The 19,836-nt window shown below is 31.9% G+C and overlaps 1 protein-coding gene across 1 annotated transcript; it reads right to left on the bottom strand.

Moving 5' to 3' along the window:
* Window positions 1-17,255: 17,255 nt before the first annotated feature.
* Window positions 17,256-19,388, bottom strand: LOC146884349 (rust resistance kinase Lr10-like). The gene is made up of 2 exons (XM_085665451.1): window positions 18,628-19,388; window positions 17,256-18,503 (listed from the first exon to the last, which is right to left on the bottom strand). Exons 1-2 carry the CDS (start codon window positions 19,301-19,303, stop codon window positions 17,371-17,373), a joined length of 1,809 nt encoding a protein of 602 aa, XP_085521577.1. The 5' UTR covers window positions 19,304-19,388; the 3' UTR covers window positions 17,256-17,370.
* Window positions 19,389-19,836: the final 448 nt, after the last annotated feature.

Raw genomic sequence — 19,836 nt, 5'->3', positions numbered from 1 at the left:
TTGCCTAAGATGAACATGAGTGAAAATTCTAAGCTAAAGTATAATTGTTGTGCTACTTGTAATTGAGTGGAGATGGCTATAATGATTGGAATAGTGAGGAGTTTAAGGTACTAAGAGTCGATTTTGGCATTCTATGGAGGTGCAAGGTTGATCTTTAGTAAAGGTAATTATAGGACCATTGCTAACAAGCTAAGAGGTGTGGAATTAAAGACTGTAAAATGAGATGTAAGTAACTTAGTGCAAGATACTGGGTGTTCTGAGGCTTGAATTAAGGATACAATTTGTGTTGTTTTCCAAAAATCAGTACTGTGAGAGGTCAGATCAACTAGAAGGCTCGAGCCCATTTAAGTCTCTCAACCTCTTCAACTTCGTCGTATAATACTAGGCCTATGAAACTACCAAGATTACAGCATTCCGCTTATCAAGATAAAGAATTCCTTTTTCTTCAAAAAGCTACATAAAATAACATGCATTGAAATGAGCAGCATCATCATGCAACACCACGAGTACATCAAGAGTCTCGACTATGTAGTCTTAACTCCGGGGGACTAGTGTACATACTAGGTAAGGAGGACATCTCCAACCACTGCATATGCCTCAAACCGAAGGGCTGAATATACTCCAACCCAAGAAACATCATAGGGGCAACACCAAAGAGAAACCTTAATATGTCTGAACTAAAGAAACACATTACTAAGTAATACTAGAAGTTGGAGAGGAAAACTCGGCTTGACATCACTAAGACATGCTAAGAAGTGGGAGAGGAAACCTCAGATTGACATGACTAAGACATGCTAAGAAGTGGGATAGGAAACCTCGGCTTGACATTACTAACCTAGGCTAAGAAGTGGGACAAGAAACCTTAACCTTACGCGAAGCGGATGGAAGGCAAGGAAATGACAACCTTAGAGGAAATCAAAATCTCTCCACTAAAAGTACTTAAGAAGTTGGTTGACAGTACATATCCTCGTTGGAAAATAAAAGATAAGAAAGAGGTTTAAGATAATAAAATTTGATTAGGGAAATACCAAAGCCAATGGTCGTCACAAACCCTAGGCCCATACAAGTAGTATAAAAGGCATTGTTCACGAGGTAAAATGATTATTCATTACTATTACTATTTTATCTATATTGTCTAAAATCTAACTTAGGCGTCGGAGTGGCTTTGTTGGCTCTCTACCGAGACTACCCCCGTTGAAAGGAGATACTTCGAAAGTAAAGCATACAGTAGAAGAAAGTAAAGATTAGTTGACACGTGTGATATCAAAACCCCTTGACTCCAACATATTTTGTGTTTTCTTGGGTATATATTTATCTTATAGGAACATGCAGTATCCTTAGACACTCTCTCTCAGCCTTAAGGTGTTGAAAAAAATATAGGTTAAATTAGGTCTTTATTTTTTTTTGGAAAATTTTCATAAGTTTCTTTATTATAATATATCTTGATTTGGTTTCTATTTTAGAAAATTTTATGCAATTAGGTCTGATAAGCAATTTTTTATAATACATAACATTTTCTGAAACATTTATTAAAATTTTATTAAGAGACCTCTTTATTTATTTATTTATATATATATATATATATATATATATATATATATATATATATATATATATATATATATATATTTAAAGACCTCATTTATTTAATTTTAGAGAATGAAGTTTAAGTTAAATATATTTGAAACAACTCATTTTCATTTCTTATAAATTTTGTCTATAAAATTTTAAAACTTTTTACACCTTTTTTAAATTTTTGGATTCATAGTCTATTTTCTTCAGGATCAAATTACAAGAGAAAGGATCAAACATACTACAAGAAAATTCTCAATTACAAATCAATTTTAGAAACTAAAAATTAGACACTATAGTGACAAATTTAGATATCAATTTAGAAAACTAAAAATTATTGGTTACTAAAATAGTCACTATTATAAATAAATAAAAAATCATAATTGGTCACTAAATTGATCACTAATTAATTAGAGATCAATTTAGACACTAAGTCATTTTGGTAGCTAAAACCTAGGTAGGTAAATTTTAGTGACCAATTTCCTTTTGTAGCTAAAACAATGGTAGCTAATTTTAAAGACCAATTTAGTTACCAATTATAATTTTTATTCATAATAGTAACTATTTTAATAACCAATAATTTTTAGTTTTGTAAATTAGTGTCTAAATTGGTTACTATAATTACTAATTATTATCGGTCACTATTTTAAAGTTTTCTTGTAGTAACAATACGTCAATTATAATCTTATTTAGGTAACACTAGTGTAGAAATTCCTTTTTACCCCGCCTTATAATTGGTTCCCCAAGAACCGAAGCATATAATGGCGCAGTGGCATTTTTGATATTCCAACCAAGTTTTATGCTTCGGTTCACCTAACACCCGAAGCCAAAGAGAACTATAGGCCTCGGTTCGCCCAAAATCGGTGCCAAAGAGCACTATATGCCTTAGTCCAACAAGACCCGAAGTCAAAAAGGGACTACATTTTGAAAAAGTCAACTAGTCGTTAGGTGTTTGGCCTCGGTCCAGCAAAACTCGGTGCCAAAAAGGGTGTATGGCTTCGGTTCCTTGAACAACCGAAGTCACAGGGTTTATTTAGGGTTCCAATTTCGCAAACCCCCTTATTTTTCCCCACGCCTCTGCAACTTTCGTCTCTCTCTCTCTCTCTCTCTCTCTCTCTCTCTCTTCGTTGCTGCCACCATAGCATTCGACCACCTTCAACCACTTCCAACCACTATAACCACGCGAAGGCGAAGGTGAAGGCGAAGGTGAACCCTCTCCGTGCAGCACCACCATCGCGTCACTCTTTCGTGTCTCTCCCTACCACCATCGCTGTCACCACCCTCCTCCGTCGCTGCCATCACAATCCTCCGGCCACCGTCGCGGCGTCACCTCCGCTAGTGCTGCACCTCTATTTCGTGCACGGCTCTCCTTCTCAGTATTTCCAGCAAGTGTCGTACCGCGGTTCCTCCAAGGTAAGTTTCTAACTCGTTTTTGTTTCATTTTCCATTTTTTTCTATATTAATTTTCAATTTCGATTATTACAAGTATTGATTTTCATTGGAATTGAAATTGTGTGGATTGTTTGTACATACTATGAGTTAGCCTTAGTTTCCCGTTTGAGATTCAATACGAAAATTATGTATTGTCCTCGAGTTTTCATTTTGAAAAAACTACATTGTTTTTAAATTAGATATAAGGTGATACAATACTAATAACTTAAATGTATAGAATCTTGAATTATTCGATTGGACAGTTTAAGAAGATTAATCACTTTCTAGTAATTTATTAGTGCATATATATATATATATATTTTAAAATACATATCTTAAAATTTATGAATATTTGTCAATTGTGTTTTGTATTGATCTTCGGGTGCATATTTGATTGTGGTTTATAGTCACTTTCATTTCGTGTATCCTGAAGGCCAATGCGAAATGCTGGCAAAATTTCGTGAAATTTAAGATATGTTTTAAAATTAATATGTACCAATAAAATAAAGAAAGTGAATCTTCTTAAATGGGATAGGGTCACACCTTGATTACGACGTGAGCATTGATTCAAAGATTACTGAAATTGTTCATGCAATTTCAGTATGGATCGAGATTGGATTAATTTACCACGTATCAGTGCTGAGTATGAGAATGGAGTAGAAGAATTTATAAAATTTGCGCAACATTATGAGGGGAGAATTGATGATGAGGTGAAGTTCAGATGTCCTTATGTCAACTGTTTGAATGGAAGAAAATTGAATGCAACTCAAGTTAGGGAACATCTTATTTGTAATGGTTTCCTTAGAAGTTATACAATATGGACATGGCACGGCGAATTAATACACATTCCAACTGTTTCTTGAACTGAATATCTTACCGATTCCTCCATGAAAGAGCGACGGGAAGAGTGATGTGAAGAGCGAGTAGAAGAAGACAATATGGAGGACATGATACGGGATGTTGGCGCAGAAGCTTTTGTACAAGCGCATGTGTATGAGACGATGTCTACTGATGCGGAAACTCCATTATATGTTGGTTCAACTAAGTTCATGCGATTATCAGCGGTTTTAAGACTTATGAATTTGAAAGCGACTAATGGTTGGACAGATAAAAGCTTCACATAATTGCTCGTGCTCTTGAATGAAATGCTTCAAGAAGGAAATACTCTACCCACTCGAAACTCTGACGCCAAGAAAATTCTTTGTCCGATGGGTATAGAGTATAAAAGGATACACACATGTTCTAATGATTGCATATTATACATAACAGAATTTGAAGATTTGAAAAAATGTCCAAAGTATGGGTCATCACGGTACAAGCAAAAAAGAAACAGTGAAGATAATGGTCAAATAGAGGAGGAAGGATCTGCTTTGAAAGTAGTCTGGTATCTTCCAATCGTGCCCAGACTTAAGCGTTTGTTTGCAAATCCTAAAGATGCTAAAAACCTTAGATGGCATGCAACTGAGAGAAGATGTGACGGACTCCTTCGTCATCTAGTTGATTCAATGCAATGGAAGAATGTAGAAATATTTGTTTTGGCTTAGCTACCGATGGAATGAATCCATTTGGTAATTTAAGTACAGACCACAGTTGTTGGGCCGTTATATTATTCATTACAACTTATCTCCTGGACTTTACATGAAGAGAAAATACATGATGTTGTCTATGATGATATCTGGTCCAAAACAGCCTGGAAATGACATAGATGTATATCTCAATCCTCTAGTTGAAGTCTTGAAGTTGTTATGGGTTGATGGTGTTGAAGTATTTGATGTTGTTGCTTCTGAAACTTTCATGATGCATGCAATGTTATTTTGCACCATTAATGACTTTCCAGCATATGGTAATTTGTTAGGGTACAATGTCAAGGCTCATAAAGCATGTTCGATATGTGAAGAAAACACAACATCTCATTAGTTGAAAAACAGAAGGAAGACCGTATATCTACGCCATCGAAGATTTTTACAAGCTAATCATCCTTATTGAAGGTTAAAGAAAGCATTCAATGGACATCAAGAGAATGACAAAGCACCAACTCCATTAACTAGCATTCAAATTCATGAAAAAGTTAATAAAGTACATCATGTATTTGGTAAAAAGTCTAAGAAGTCATCTACATAGAGCCCTTGGAAGAAAAAATCAATATTCTTTGACCTTCCATATTGGTCGAAGTTAGAAGTTAGGCATTCCATAGATGTCATGCATGTAGAGAAGAATGTGTGTAATAGCTTGATTGGTGCACTACTTAATATTCAGGGAAAGACAAAAGATGGAGTAAATGCTTGTTTGGATTTGGTTGAAATGAAGATCCGAGAAGACTTGGCACCAAGGGAGGTTGGTAGGCGTACTTATTTGCCCCCTGCATACGTCCAGACAAGAGAAGACAAGTTTTTGCTTATGTTTAAAGAGTGTCAAGGTACCTCAAGGATACTCTTCAAATATTCAGAGTTTAGTGTCCATGCAAGACTTGAAGCTTTTTGGCCTAAAGTCTCACGATTGCCACATCTTAATGCAACAATTGTTACCTGTAGCTATTCGTGGAATTTTACCCAAAAATGTTAGACAAACTATAACGCGTTTGTGTTCATTCTTCTCTTCAATTTGTAGCAAAGTCATTGATCCTTTAAAGTTAGATGAACCTCAATATCAATCTTATGAATATGACATGTCATATAAAAATATCCTAACTTATTCCCTATATCATAGTTCAATTGTTGCACATAACATGTTGTTAGGGAGATCAACGACTAAAGCAAAATGTCTTGTATGGTGTTCTCTCCAGGTTTGATATTTCTATCCATATCTTTATAATTGTTTGCTTGATTTTCTTCCTTAATTAATTGTAACGTTGTTGATATAATGTAGTGTAATAGACAAACCAGCTCATATGAGTGCGATTACTATATAATGCAATGGATGACAACCATTGTGCGTGCTCGTATTACAACAAATTGGGCAACAGTAATATATATTTGAATTAAAACGAATACTTTGCAATATTTCCTTTTTATATACTAACTTAACTTAATCTATTATTTTGTAGACATTCAAGAGTCCTGCCGCAATTCCCGCAAAGTCCATAAATTTTGGTAGGATAGCATGTGCCAAATATATAATTGAAATCTACAATAGTATTGATTAGGACATGTATCTGGATTGTAAATGATTTGTAATTGTCTTTTAAATGAATTTGAATTGTGGATGTGTTATAAAATATTTTGTTCTGGTCTGTGCTGGGTGCTGAACAAAATTTACAGGTTTAAATGTGGGAATAACACCAAAACAGAAACTGCATTAAAATAAACACCATATTAGGCCTCGGTTCTTACCAGAATCGAGGCAAAAAGCCAACATATGGCCTTGGGTCAAACCGAAACCGAGGCCAAAAGGTGATCAAATGTTTTTAAAAATTAAAAATAAATTGCACATATGGCTTTGGTTAGGCGTGAACCGAAATAGAAAGTTGGGCTCTATGGCCTTGAGTGCCTCCGAACCGAGGCAGAAGGGTGATCTATGGCTTCGGTTCACAACCGAGGCCAAAAGCGATCCTCTTTTAGCCTCGCCCCAATATACTTCGGTCCGGAAACTGATGCAGAATATTAAAAACAACCGCTGCCGAAGCCCCTTCCTACACTGTTGTAAGTTTTTGGTATATATTTTTTTTTTCTTTCGTAAGTATAATTTTTATATTTTATTTATCTTAATCAACTACCAAATAAGAACTTTTCCGTGTCAACAACAAAAAAAGATGTTTATTTTATAAATTAAAATTTTGGAAAATTTTTGGAAGTATTTAGAGATTTTTCCACTTTAAAAGTCGTCTTTAGCCGTAGGAGTTGTTCTTGCCATATAAGATATCTCTACATATGAGAAGAAAATAACCTACATACGTGAGAATTGTTATTGTATATGAATTATGTATGAAGTTGATATTTTATAGTTTTTGCATATTTTGTTGGAGGGACAAACTAGTTAGATCTCTTGATGAGAAGTATGAGCGAAATAAAAAAGATAAAGTTTGAAAATCAAGACATATAATTACCGGAAAAAAAACTTTAAGAAAAAAAAACTTTTTTTTCATATCAAAATGAAAATTTGTGCGGAAACGAAACAATAATTGTGACATCCTATTTAATATAATATAATATAAAAAGAGCACACAGAGAAGTATATTAGTATCAACCATTACAATCATTCATAATAAATTGAAAGGAAAAACTAAGGCTTAAACAGATGCCATAAAAGATGAGTCGAAATGGAACAATTGTCCAAAAGATTCCTCATAGAGCAAAGAGTTGAAAAAATAACAGTACATGAACTGTATTCCCAACACAAGGAAAATTAACAGGACCAAGCCTAGACAACTACATCTCCATCACCTGAACAACCACCAGGAGATTCCATATCTGCTCACACCAATTAATTGGTGATCATTACAAAAGGAAAAGCCAAACATAGAATAGACAACAAACAAAAGGGTAAGTTAGAGTAAAATATTTTTCAACTTGTTATTGAGCAAGTAAATATTAAATTAGGTTGTAAACATACAAAACAGTAGGCACTCAAACCATGTGACAACAAACAGGAGGTTCAAGTGGGCTGACTTGAACCCCTTACTCACCTATGTTAGGCCCATTACTTAAAATAGAAAAATAGGTCTTACAATAATAGACTATGTTAAAAACATATTCAATTATGTTGTAATAGATGTCAATTGTGATGAAAATATGATGAATTATAATTTGATATAATAATTATTTGTTAATATATAATAAATCATAATTGATTATGTTTAACAGAATCAATTATGAAGTTAATATTTTATTAATATTTATGTTTTATTTACTATAACAGAATAAATAATTAATATAATATAGTTTGTTTCTCGAGATTTTGGTTTGATACTTGTTTAATCTCATTTTTATGAATTAAATCAACTCCGCATGGATTCTTTGTCCATTGGATTAGTAAACAATTGTTTTTCACTTTTGAATGTGTTGATTTAAGATTCTACAATTAAAATAAAATTCATATGTAAACAACTTATATCGTGGATCAATTTCAGAAATATACTCAACTTACTGAATTCTCTTTTAATTTAAATTTTAATTAGGAATTCATGTATTAATTTCTTTTTGATGAATCATATTTTTGTGTTTTTACATAAATATGAAATGGTGTATGAAGATTAGTAAAATATATTAAGAAGATTAGGATGGATTGAAATGGAATTGCCTGAGAAACCGGAATATAAAGTGCAAATGTAAATTGTATGAAACTAAATAGTGAAGGTGATCAAATTGTAACAGTTATCACTAGATTTGCTATTTTTCATATTGACAGCTTACTCAAAATATTTAAATCCTAACCACAATTTGTTACTTTTTTTAAGACTAGACATGGATTAAATTTTTAAAAATCTAATACAGATCCAATCTAGATCTAGTAATATATATTTGGATTAGATTCTCGATCTAAATCTATTTATTTTACAAAACTAATTTTTACTTTTTTAAATTCAGATCTAAATATCTGTATCAAAATTCAAATTTATTTCTCGATCCACATCTATATCTGTATTATTATACAAAGAGATGCCTTGTTTTGATATACACATTTTTTCTAATTTGAGCATTTAAGTATTTTTTAAATTAAAATAATTATTTTATCATTTTTAAATATGAAATGGTGTATGAAGATTAATAAAATATATTACGAAGATTAAGATGAATTTAAATGGAATTTTCTAACAAACGGGAAATAAAGTGCAAGAATGTAAATTGTATGAAGGTGACCTAAATTGTAACAATTATCACTAGATTTGCTATTTTTCATATTTACAGTTACTCAAAGTATTTAAATCGTAATAAATTGTGGTTACAATTTAAATACTATTTTTTTAAAACTAAAGTAAATATTTATAATTTAAAATTATGTTCAAAAAAGAATAAAATTACATATAATAAAATTGTAAAAGTTATTAAAATTTACTTTTATTGTTTTTGGTTATCATAAGAAAAACCTGAACACACATGTTCACTAGTATTTTCTAATGAAAATTAATTTTTTTATAAATCTAATTTTAATTTTAAACCTATGTTTTTAAAAATAAAATAACTATTTCATCTGATATATAAATATATAAAAAAAATTAAATAATATATAAAATATTAAAATATATAATAATATTATATGTTAATAATATTAAAGACCAAAATAATATATTATATAAATTTTTAACATAAAAAGACTAAAACCATATAAATAAATGTCCATATAATATCTACAAGAATAAAATTTAGAAAAAAAAAAGTGAATTCACACTTTGCACGTAAGTCTCTAGTCTATAACATTAACTTTCCAAAACTCCGAGCAGCTGTCTTTGTTGACTATTATACCATCCAAATGAGAAAGGCCACGATAAAAGCTGGAAAACATGTCGTATAGTATTCATTTACAAGGACAAGAGGAAGTGTTGCTTTCTGTTGAATATTGTTACGCCAACAAATTTCCATAGCAGGGAAATGAATTATTTCAGAATAATTTTACAGAAACATCCTCAATTACCTGCAAGGAATCGAAATTATATTTACTGATTCGTTAAAGTGTAAACAGCTTTAAAAAATCAGATTCACATGAATTAAAATAAACAACAAACAAATGGAATCTATAACACAAAACAGATAAGTAAAGAGGAAATTTACCTATCATATATTATCAGACATCATAAATATATCTACATTTAGTGTTGGCAAATAGGGATGGACACAAAATCTGTCTTGGCCAATCTGATCTAATTGCATTACGTGTCAAAGCATTGGAAATTGCGGCTAAACTTCTCATAGTGGTTAAATTTCAACTGGTTGCTACGGGGCACCTCAAGTGGGTATTTGGAGAATGGCGATACCATTGTGCCACCATACCATATCACCATTTCAGAATTCAATTCTCACATATATCATTATCAACATGATTAATTAATGTCTTAATTTGGGTAGATGAGGATAATTATAACTACCACTTTATTGTTTTCGTTACTGCCACTCTCTTTAAGAATATCTAAGAATGAAAAGAAAGATAATTTGAATCTATCTATTTATTCATTGGAATTGGACATAAATAGTCAAGTCGTCTCACTACATTCAACTTACTAGTGAAAACTAATTATTTAATTATTGAAAATCAATTAACTTAATTTGAGGAGAACGATTCTAAACCTAATCACAAGATATCAATTAGATTAATTATAGGAAAATAATTCCTATTGTATCACACCTTCGGAGTCGAAGTAAGAGATTCAAAGACACTTAGACTAGTTCCAAAATCATTAAAAGGACCATCTCAATATGTTTTGTAAGTTGATGCTACACAGGATTTCTAGATAGATAAATGACACTAACATTATGGCACTACATCAAAGTAGCTTGAGCGGGAGGAGAATAAAGTTCTAAGAGAAGATTGCAGAGCCAACATGTTTGAGAAACAACATTGACAAAACCTCTATATTCAGCCTGTGCATTTGAACTAGAGAGTATGTTAACGCTTTGAAAACCAAGAGATGGGATTGTCACTAAGAAAACACACAATAACCAGATGTGAAGCGTCTAGTTTTAGGACATCCACCATGATGCCCTGATTATTATGTAAATAATTATTATTTGACAAAAGATGAAATAAAAGTTTCTTTTGTACAATAAGATTTTCCTTGAGAGAACACTAATAATAACATAACTTCATATCCATACATACATATATATATATATATGTATATACATATATGTATATATGTATATATGTATATATGTATATATGTATATACATATATATATATATGTATATATATGTATATACATATATACATATATACACACATATATATATATATATATGTATATATGTATATATGTATATATGTATATATGTATATATGTATATATATATACATATATACATATATACATATATACATATATACATATATATATATATATATATATATATATATATATATATATAGTTTACATCTCTATAATTGATCATGAAATATTGCAAAAATATGTATTTTGTATAGTATTAAGAGTTCTACATCAAAATAAAAGATAATCTATATTTTTAATATCTCTTAAAGATATTAATATAAATTATCTATGAGTCATTTTTCAGAAGATCCCCCAATTTCCCGAAGCTTTCACTCAGCAGGTTCCTCTTCTACTCGTACCATATATACATATGAAAGAAAAATATTAAAGGGGTAAGGTCTTTATAAAACTTAAATATTAATCTTAATAAACTCAACAAACAATATAGACATTGGGAGCCTAGAATTTGACTTACAACCACAAGACTGAAGTTCATATTATCAGATATATGGATCCATATTCCACTTTTGATGAGCCACTATGAACATCAAAAACTATTTTGAGAAGTGACTAGGTAGTTTAGTATTTCTCATAAAAATATTGGTATAATCACAATTATTTATTTCTCAAGAATATAGCCATTTATAGGATAAAAGAGATATATACTTACTACCTAACCTTGGCGATGTTGAGCAGGTATCAGATAGTCCCAAGTTTGGCCTATGAATATCCTTGTTCAGGGCATTATTCTAAACTATCCAAATACTCGCCTACTTGATAAAACTTCCTTGGACCCCACCATTGTCCTTGCCTTTCATCCCGTCGTGTACTATCTAACATTGGTTTTATCTAACTTATTGAAACCAGACTTAAGATTCTTTCTTAACTGACATACTCTTGGACATATTGAAAGATTATAAAATGTGATGACTATCAAGTTATGTCATTCTTGACTATATATACATATATATATATATATATATATATATATATATATATATATATATACACACACACACACACCATGCACAGAGAATATAAAATAACAATAAAAGATATAGGTAACTTTCTTTTATTCAAGCTCACTGAATAAAATAATATTTACTTTTACTTTATTTTTATATTTGATAAAGCAAAATAAGAATCAAAGCAAGAACTTTAAATAATTAACTATATACGAATGAAAATGTTATAAAATAAAATAAATTATAAATTGATATAAGGACATGTGCAAAACTGAAGATAAATGAAGTGAAATTAATGAATAGAACCAGTACGTAACTAGAGAGAAATTACTAAAATAAATAAATAATATCAATGTATAATTAGGGATAAATTAAATTAGATAAATAAACAAGACCCATGCAACTAGAGATAAATGGAATGAAATGAATAAATACGACCATACGTAAGTGGAGATAAATTACTAAAAAAAGTAAATAAGACTGGTGCATAACTCGATATAAATTAAATAAAATAAATAAAGAATATCAGTGCATAACTGAAGATAAATGAAATAAAATAAATAAATATGATTGATGAATTATTGAAAATAAATTAAATAAAATAAATAAGTCAGATCAATACAGATCTGGAGATAAATAAAATAAAATAAATAAATAGGACCAGTGCATTACTAGAGATAAATTTTATAAATAAACAGGACCAGTACATAATTACAGATAAATTAAATAAATAAACAGGACCAGTGCATAATTGGAGATAATTTAAATAAATAAACAAGACCAACGAATAACTATAGGTAAATTAAATTAAATTAAATGATTAGATAGGATCGTTGCTTAATTGGATATAGTTTAAATAATATAAACATAAATATATAAAGAGGATAACAATTGAATGGAAGCAACTAAAATAATATATATTTTGAAATAAATAAAAGATAAATATAATACACATGAATTTATCAAGATTAAAATAGAAAGAGCTTAACCTCACTCCTTTCTTACCTTATTAGTTGTAGGTACACACTAGCAATACTTCTAGAAGACTAAGATCTCTTTCAAATCTTTTGCTCCAACTTTCTCTCTCTTTTTCTTTCTCTTTCTCTCCCTCTTTCCTTCTTTCTTTCTCATGTAACTTACCTTTCCCTTCACTCTTCCTACATTTTCTCTTTCACTCCATCCTTTTATAAGCAACCATGTGCACACTTGTTTCAAATCATGATAACATATAATTAATGCAAAGATTCTATTCATCAATGAAGATATAAGCCTTATCCCTTTCTTTGTTTCTTACTAACTTACTTTTCCTTCTTTGTTTTACACCTTCCCAATAGAGGGCACATGCAACACATTACTCAAGGCTAGAGTCTTCCCATATGTGAGTTTTAAAAGAACCTTTCCTTTCCCTAGGACATGAGTTGTCCTGGAGTCACCAATATACATGTGTTCTTCTCCATCCCCTACACTGGTATGGGAGGTAAAAGCAATTATGTTTGCACAAATGTCCTAGTAGCACCAGACTCTACCACCCACTTACTCACATTGGTCATCAAATTTACTTGTGAAACGATCGCAACTATAGTATCTTCCCCTTAGGCTGTATTTGCCCTAGGATGATTGTCGTATCTTGCTCTACGCCTGCACTGAAGCGCATGATGGTCAGGCTTCCCACATACGAAGCAATTTCCCTTTTTCTTAAAGGTGGGGTTAGATCCTTTGGGACGGGAATTTCGGTAATTACTTTTCTTTTATTTCATCAAGTTTATTCTCGTACCTTTTTGGAGTAGATTTTTCTTCTACAATGCTAGCTTTTGCAAATAATGCTTTGGCCCTTATAATAGCACATTCCTGCTGCTTGGTATCTTTGACTATGATGTGTGTAATGAGCTCTTGAAGCGACATCTTCTTGTGCTTGTGTTTTAGTTGTTGTTTATAGTCAGTCCAAGATAACGGTAGTTTCTTGATCAGGAGTTCTGAAACGAACTCATTAGGAAGGATTATGTTCTCTACTTTGATATCTTCAAGCAGCTTGTCGTATTCATTGATTTGGATCTTAATGTCCTTATCTTCAATCATCTCCTAGCGATAGTAGTTTCCTATGATGAATCTTTGTTTGACTACGTCTTCAGTAGTATATTTGAGGATCAATTAATCCCAAAATTCTTTCGCTTCCTTGTATGAACAGTACACATCGAACATGTCATTAGACAATGCATTAAGTAAAGTATGTCGACATACCTTGTTTGAAATTGTGTGTTTGAGGGAGGAGTATAGTGCTCTATTTATAGATGATGAATGGAGACATAGATGGGCCAAAATCCATGGCTTACAAAAGAAAAATGTAAAACAAACCCAACGTTAAAAAACTGCATTCGAGAAAGAAGAAAGAAAATCACTCAAATTGTGCAACAACTTTTGCAATATTAAATGCATAATGTATATATATATATATATATATATATATATATATATATATATATATATATATAAAAGGTATATCAATAAAGTACAACAATATATTCCTCCATATAACATATCACATATATCTCTCCTATATCTTATATTTCCAAAAGCTCTAAAAATTCCAACAATATATATATATATATATATATATATATATATATATATATATATATATATATATATATATATATATATATATATATATATATATATATATATCGGGGACGAGACGAATATGTACATCCGGATATCTAATTGAAAAAGTTGGAATTCTCTATACTCATACCCATACCAGTTAAAGCAGGGATTTTTCATTAAAACGGAGATGGATTCAGACAATATTCACGAAGCGGGTTTATTTACTATCCCTAGTCTTTACAAGAATTAAATGAATATGGTAACATTTTATATTATATTAAAAAAATGTTTTAGTTTAAAATAACGTAAAAAAAATCTCATTAATTAACTAATATGTCATTTAAATATTCAACATGTTGAAATAAGCATTGAATGAATTAATTTGTTAACGCACGTCAAACAAAATTATACAAGTTGAATTGAGATCACTCAATAAATAACACTCAATTGTTTGTATGAAGATGAGTCCATTTTTGTAGTATTAAAAACAAAAGTTGAAAATAAATGTGCTATAGAAAACTAGTATTGGGCGAAGATTTTATTAGAACTTTTATGAAGTTTTTTTTATGCTTTCAAATAAAGTGTAATTATGGATATTCTGGACTTTTGGATAATTACAATCTTATTTATGCTTTCTTATTGTGATCAGGTTTATTCTCATACCTTTTCAGAGCATGTTTTTCTTCTACAATGTTAGCTTTTGCAGATAATGCTTTGGCCCCTATAGTAGCATATTCCTCCCTATTGGTATCTTCGACTATGATGTGTGTAATCAGCTATTGAAGCGACATCTTCTTGTGTCTGTGTTTCAGCTGTTGTTTCTAGTTAGTCCAAGATGACAATAGTTTCTCAATCAGGAGTTCTGAAACGAACTCATCAGGAAGGATTATGTTCTCTTCTTTGATATCTTCAAGTAGCTTGTCATATTCGTTGAGGAGTTCTGAAACGAACTCATCAGGAAGGATTATGTTCTCTTCTTTGATATCTTCAAGTAGCTTGTCATATTCGTTGATTTGGATCTTAATGTTCTCATCTTCAATCATCTCCTAGCGGTAGTAGTTTCCTATGATGAATCTTTGTTTGACTACGTCTTTAGCAGTATATTTGAGGATCAACGAATCCCAAATTTCTTTCGCTTCCTCGTATGTATAGTACACATCGAACAGGTCATTAGACAATGCATTAAGTATAGTATGTCGACATACCTTGTTTGCATGAATCCAATCTTCAACTTGTTTTGAAGGGATATTGGAGTTAGGTTTTGAGGGTGTGAGAGCAGTAGCAACTCCATACATTTCTAAAAGGGTAGACACACGTTCTTGCCAGCGCTGGAAGTTCTGTCTAGAGAATACCTCAATTTTTGACACATCCGGAAAAAGGTTTCACAAAGATTGTCTGAGCTTCGGAAACAACATTTGGATTCTACATAGAGGATGTGTTGTTGTTATTGTTGCCAGCCATAAGTCCTTAAGATTGTTGTAGTAGCTGACAAAATCACAAACCAAAAAAACTTCTCGAGGCGTGTAGATTCACTACCCTTAAGGACTTATTTGCGGTGTATTGCGCAAGCCCCCCAAGATACAATTGGAACTTCTCCGAGGATATCAAAACTAGCAAGATAACTCTTAAAACAAAGTAAATAAATAAACCCAAGATAAAAGAAAAGATATATGAGAGAAAAGAGAACGAGAGAAAATGAATGAGTATGGAACTATGTGTTTGAGGCAGGAGTATAGTGCTCTATTTATAGATGGTGGATGGGGACATAAATGGACCAAAATCTATGGCCTACAAATGAAAAATCTAAAACAAACGCAACATTAAAAAACTGCATTCGAAAAAGAGGGAAGAAAATCACTCAAATTATGCAACAACTTTTGCAATATACACACTATATATATATAACATATAATATATATATATATATATATATATATATATATATATGTACATGTATATGTATATGTATGGGGGCATAGATGGGCCAAAATCTATGGCCTACAAAAGAAAAATTTAAAACAAACCTAACGTTAAAAACCTACATTCGAGAAAGAAGGAAGAAAATCACTCAAATTATGCAATATACATGATATATATATATATATATATATATATAAAATATATGAGAGATATATGTGATATGTTATTCAAAGAAATATATTGTTGTATAAGAACGAGGATGAGACAGATATGTACTTCCCGATATTCAATTAAAAAAGTTGAGGATTCTCTATACTCATATCTATACCAGTCAAAGCATGAAATCTCCGTTAAAACGAGAACGAGTTTGGATAATATCCACAAAGCGAGTTTATTTACTATCCCTGGTCTTTACAATAATTAAATGAATATGGTAACATTTTATATCATATTAAAAAATGTTTTAGTTTAAAATAACGTAAAAAAAATCTCATTAATTAACTAATATGTCATTTAAATATTCAACATGTTGAAATAAGCATTGAATGAATTAATTTGTTAACGCACGTCAAACAAAATTATACAAGTTGAATTGAGATCACTCAATAAATAACACTCAATTGTTTGTATGAAGATGAGTCCATTTTTGTAGTATTAAAAACAAAAGTTGAAAATAAATGTGCTATAGAAAACATATTTTAGCCTATTTTTGATTCAGCTGGATGGATAATTAACTTCCGTTAAGATCAAGGCTGTAAGTTATATTTACACAACTGCAACAAGTGGAAGCCTAAAATGAACGAATTTTGTTTTACTAGTCAATAAACTCCAATAATTTTTCTTTGTAATGTAGAAGTTGAAGCTAATCAAAATTTATTATAACATAACTGATCGTAGAAGCATAATGTGAGAAGCAATAAACAAGTTAATTAACAAGTTTATATGGATAATAATTAAACTATCAAATGTACTGATGAAGCTTAAAACTCCAATAAAACATACAGATAGCATTTGAAGGAAACCTAAAAGTGATCGACTCTGTTTTCTTCTATTTCATGAATAACCTCCAATTCAAAATTTTGACGTCTGGCTGGAACTATGGTATTTGTTGTAGAAGAACCAGAAATATGCAAAGGGGAAGGGGGTGCTACTAACTCATATCCATCCCCTTCAAGCATTTGTACCACAGTTTTCATGGAAGGACGATCCACTGGGTTCCACTGAATGCACCAAAGTCCTACAATGGCAAGTTTCTTGGCAATTTTAGTATCTCCCTCATCCTCAACGCTAATTTCCACATCTTTTCCTTCCACCAAGTTATGGATCCATTCTGGGTACAGAACTTGGAAACTGTCCTCAACTGACACATTTGTATTCTTTCTTCCTCCTACCATCTCTAACAGCAACATTCCATAGCTGTAAATGTCAGACTTGTAAGAAACATTACCAAAATTCCGAGAGAAAACTTCAGGGGCAATGTAGCCCAAAGTTCCCCTGGCTGCAGTCATCGATACCGTGCTCTGATTTTTGGGACACAACTTGGCTAGTCCAAAATCAGTGATTTTTGGGACAAAAAGGTCATCTAACAAAACATTGTAAGGATTGATGTCAAAGTGAAGAATTCTATGATCACAGCCAAGATGGAGATACTCAATTCCTCTGCCAACACCAAGAGCAATTTGTTGCAACTTCTCCCAACCAAGGAAAACATCCTTCTTGTCCGGTGGAGCCAAGAATCTCTGCAACGACCCATTTGGAAAGAAATCGTAGACGAGAGCACGGTGGAACTCATCTGCGCAGAAACCAAGCAGACGAACAATGTTAACGTGATGAATTTTCCCAATGGCTCTCACTTCATTTATGAAATCCTTCCCATCTCCCACTGTGCCTTTGAGTATCTTCACAGCAACAAGAATTTCACGGGAGAGCATTCCTTTGAATACTGCTCCATGAGCTCCTTCCACTAAACTCTCACTAAAACCATTTGTGATTCTCTTGATGTCAGCGTAAGTGAACCTGGTAGGCTTCATTGCCTTGTAATCCTCCAAAAACTTCTCTATTCGAGCCTGGTCTTCTCCTCTCTTCTCATAATAGTCATACGCATAAAGCAATGTCTTGACCAGAAGCAGCAAAAGCATCAAACCAACTAGTCCTCCTGTTGGTGAAAAAATAAGTTACCAAAAATGAATAACAGTATTTAAAGCAAGGATCAAATACAGTGGCAAGGGATCAACAAAATAGCAAAACTATAACATAATAGCCACTGTAATACTGCATACCTCCAGCAATGAGGACCGCAGTTGACGTGGGAATCCTTTTTGTTTGGCAAGCATAACATTCAGTTGCACCGTTAGTACCATTCTTCCATTTACAATTTTGACCTTGTGCTTCACAGTATCCACAGTCAGGTTTTGACCATTCCATAACCAACGTCTCATAGTACGAACCCCACCACGCGACGGAAACATCTTTCAACTTCGTGCAGGATACCAATTGGGGGTCAGTGACGTCGTTGTGGGATCCTAGTAGAAAAATTGGGCATGACAATGAGTCGCAACGGAAGAAGGAAACGTTAAACTTGCTACGAGGGCGACCACTATAATCAGGGAATAGGAATGGAGAGACGGATGCGTTGCCGAGTTTCAAGAGTTGATCGGGAAGGCAATTTTGGGGGTCATATATTTCAATTAGTGTAGATTTGTAATCAATTTTTTTGACAAACAACTGTATTGGAACAGCAGGCAACTCCAGGATGGCCTCATTTTGTTGGGTGCATAACAGACCGAACTCAGGGGGATAGTCGGTGGAGTGATTCAAGTTTTTGTTTCTGAGATAAAATGGAAATTGAATGCGAACGTGGCCACATTTATCGGCGCAATGGTTCTTGCCGGTCGCAGGATTCCCTATCAGAAACAGCAGCGTCAATAGAAGAGACAGCTTCTGAAAACTGAGCATTTGTGGTTGATTTGCAGCTTCAGAATGTCTTTCTAGTCAGCGCATGTTTAACATGGACTGGGTGCGCTGGCAGGGTGTAGCAGCAACTCCGCGTTATCTTACTGTTCAGTCAATTCAATGACTTACCGGTCGAAATTTTCCATTTAAAAAAAAGAAAGTCCAATATAAGATATAATAAGCTATTCGAATGATCCCGTTTCTCGTCCAGTAGCTTGTGTTTTAAGTGAAATTAAATAACACAAATTGTAACTACCACTTGACATTTGCAATAATTAAGAGATCAACTTTAAGGAATATATAAAATTTTGTTATACTGTTGAAGTTCAGAAAAAATAAAAAAAACAAAGAATATATATATATATATATATATATATATATATATATATATTCTAATTAGTTAATTAGGTTTTTTATTTAGTTAAAGTTGCAGTTTGTTTATATATGTTATAGCTTAATAAACATTGAGCAGTTGGATTGATCCAAGACGGTATAATTCGTATTTCGCAACCTATGGTTCCCTGTTTTCTTATTTT

Source organism: Vigna unguiculata, chromosome 8, assembly GCF_037176805.1.
Source record: "Vigna unguiculata cultivar grain cowpea cultivar isolate G323 ecotype 2 chromosome 8, ASM3717680v1, whole genome shotgun sequence".
NCBI classification, from domain to species: Eukaryota; Viridiplantae; Streptophyta; class Magnoliopsida; order Fabales; family Fabaceae; genus Vigna; species Vigna unguiculata.
Note: the sequence above shows the minus strand (reverse complement) of the source record. Positions and strands in the feature narration are given on the sequence as shown.

Bases quoted from the DNA above. Each gene is read 5' to 3' on its own strand.
- LOC146884349 (XM_085665451.1), bottom strand. From the start codon at position 19,303: ATGCTCAGTTTTCAGAAGCTGTCTCTTCTATTGACGCTGCTGTTTCTG. The intron at 18,504-18,627 runs GTATGCAGTATT...TTTCACCAACAG, and splicing joins TGCGGTCCTCATTGCTGGAG to GAGGACTAGTTGGTTTGATG.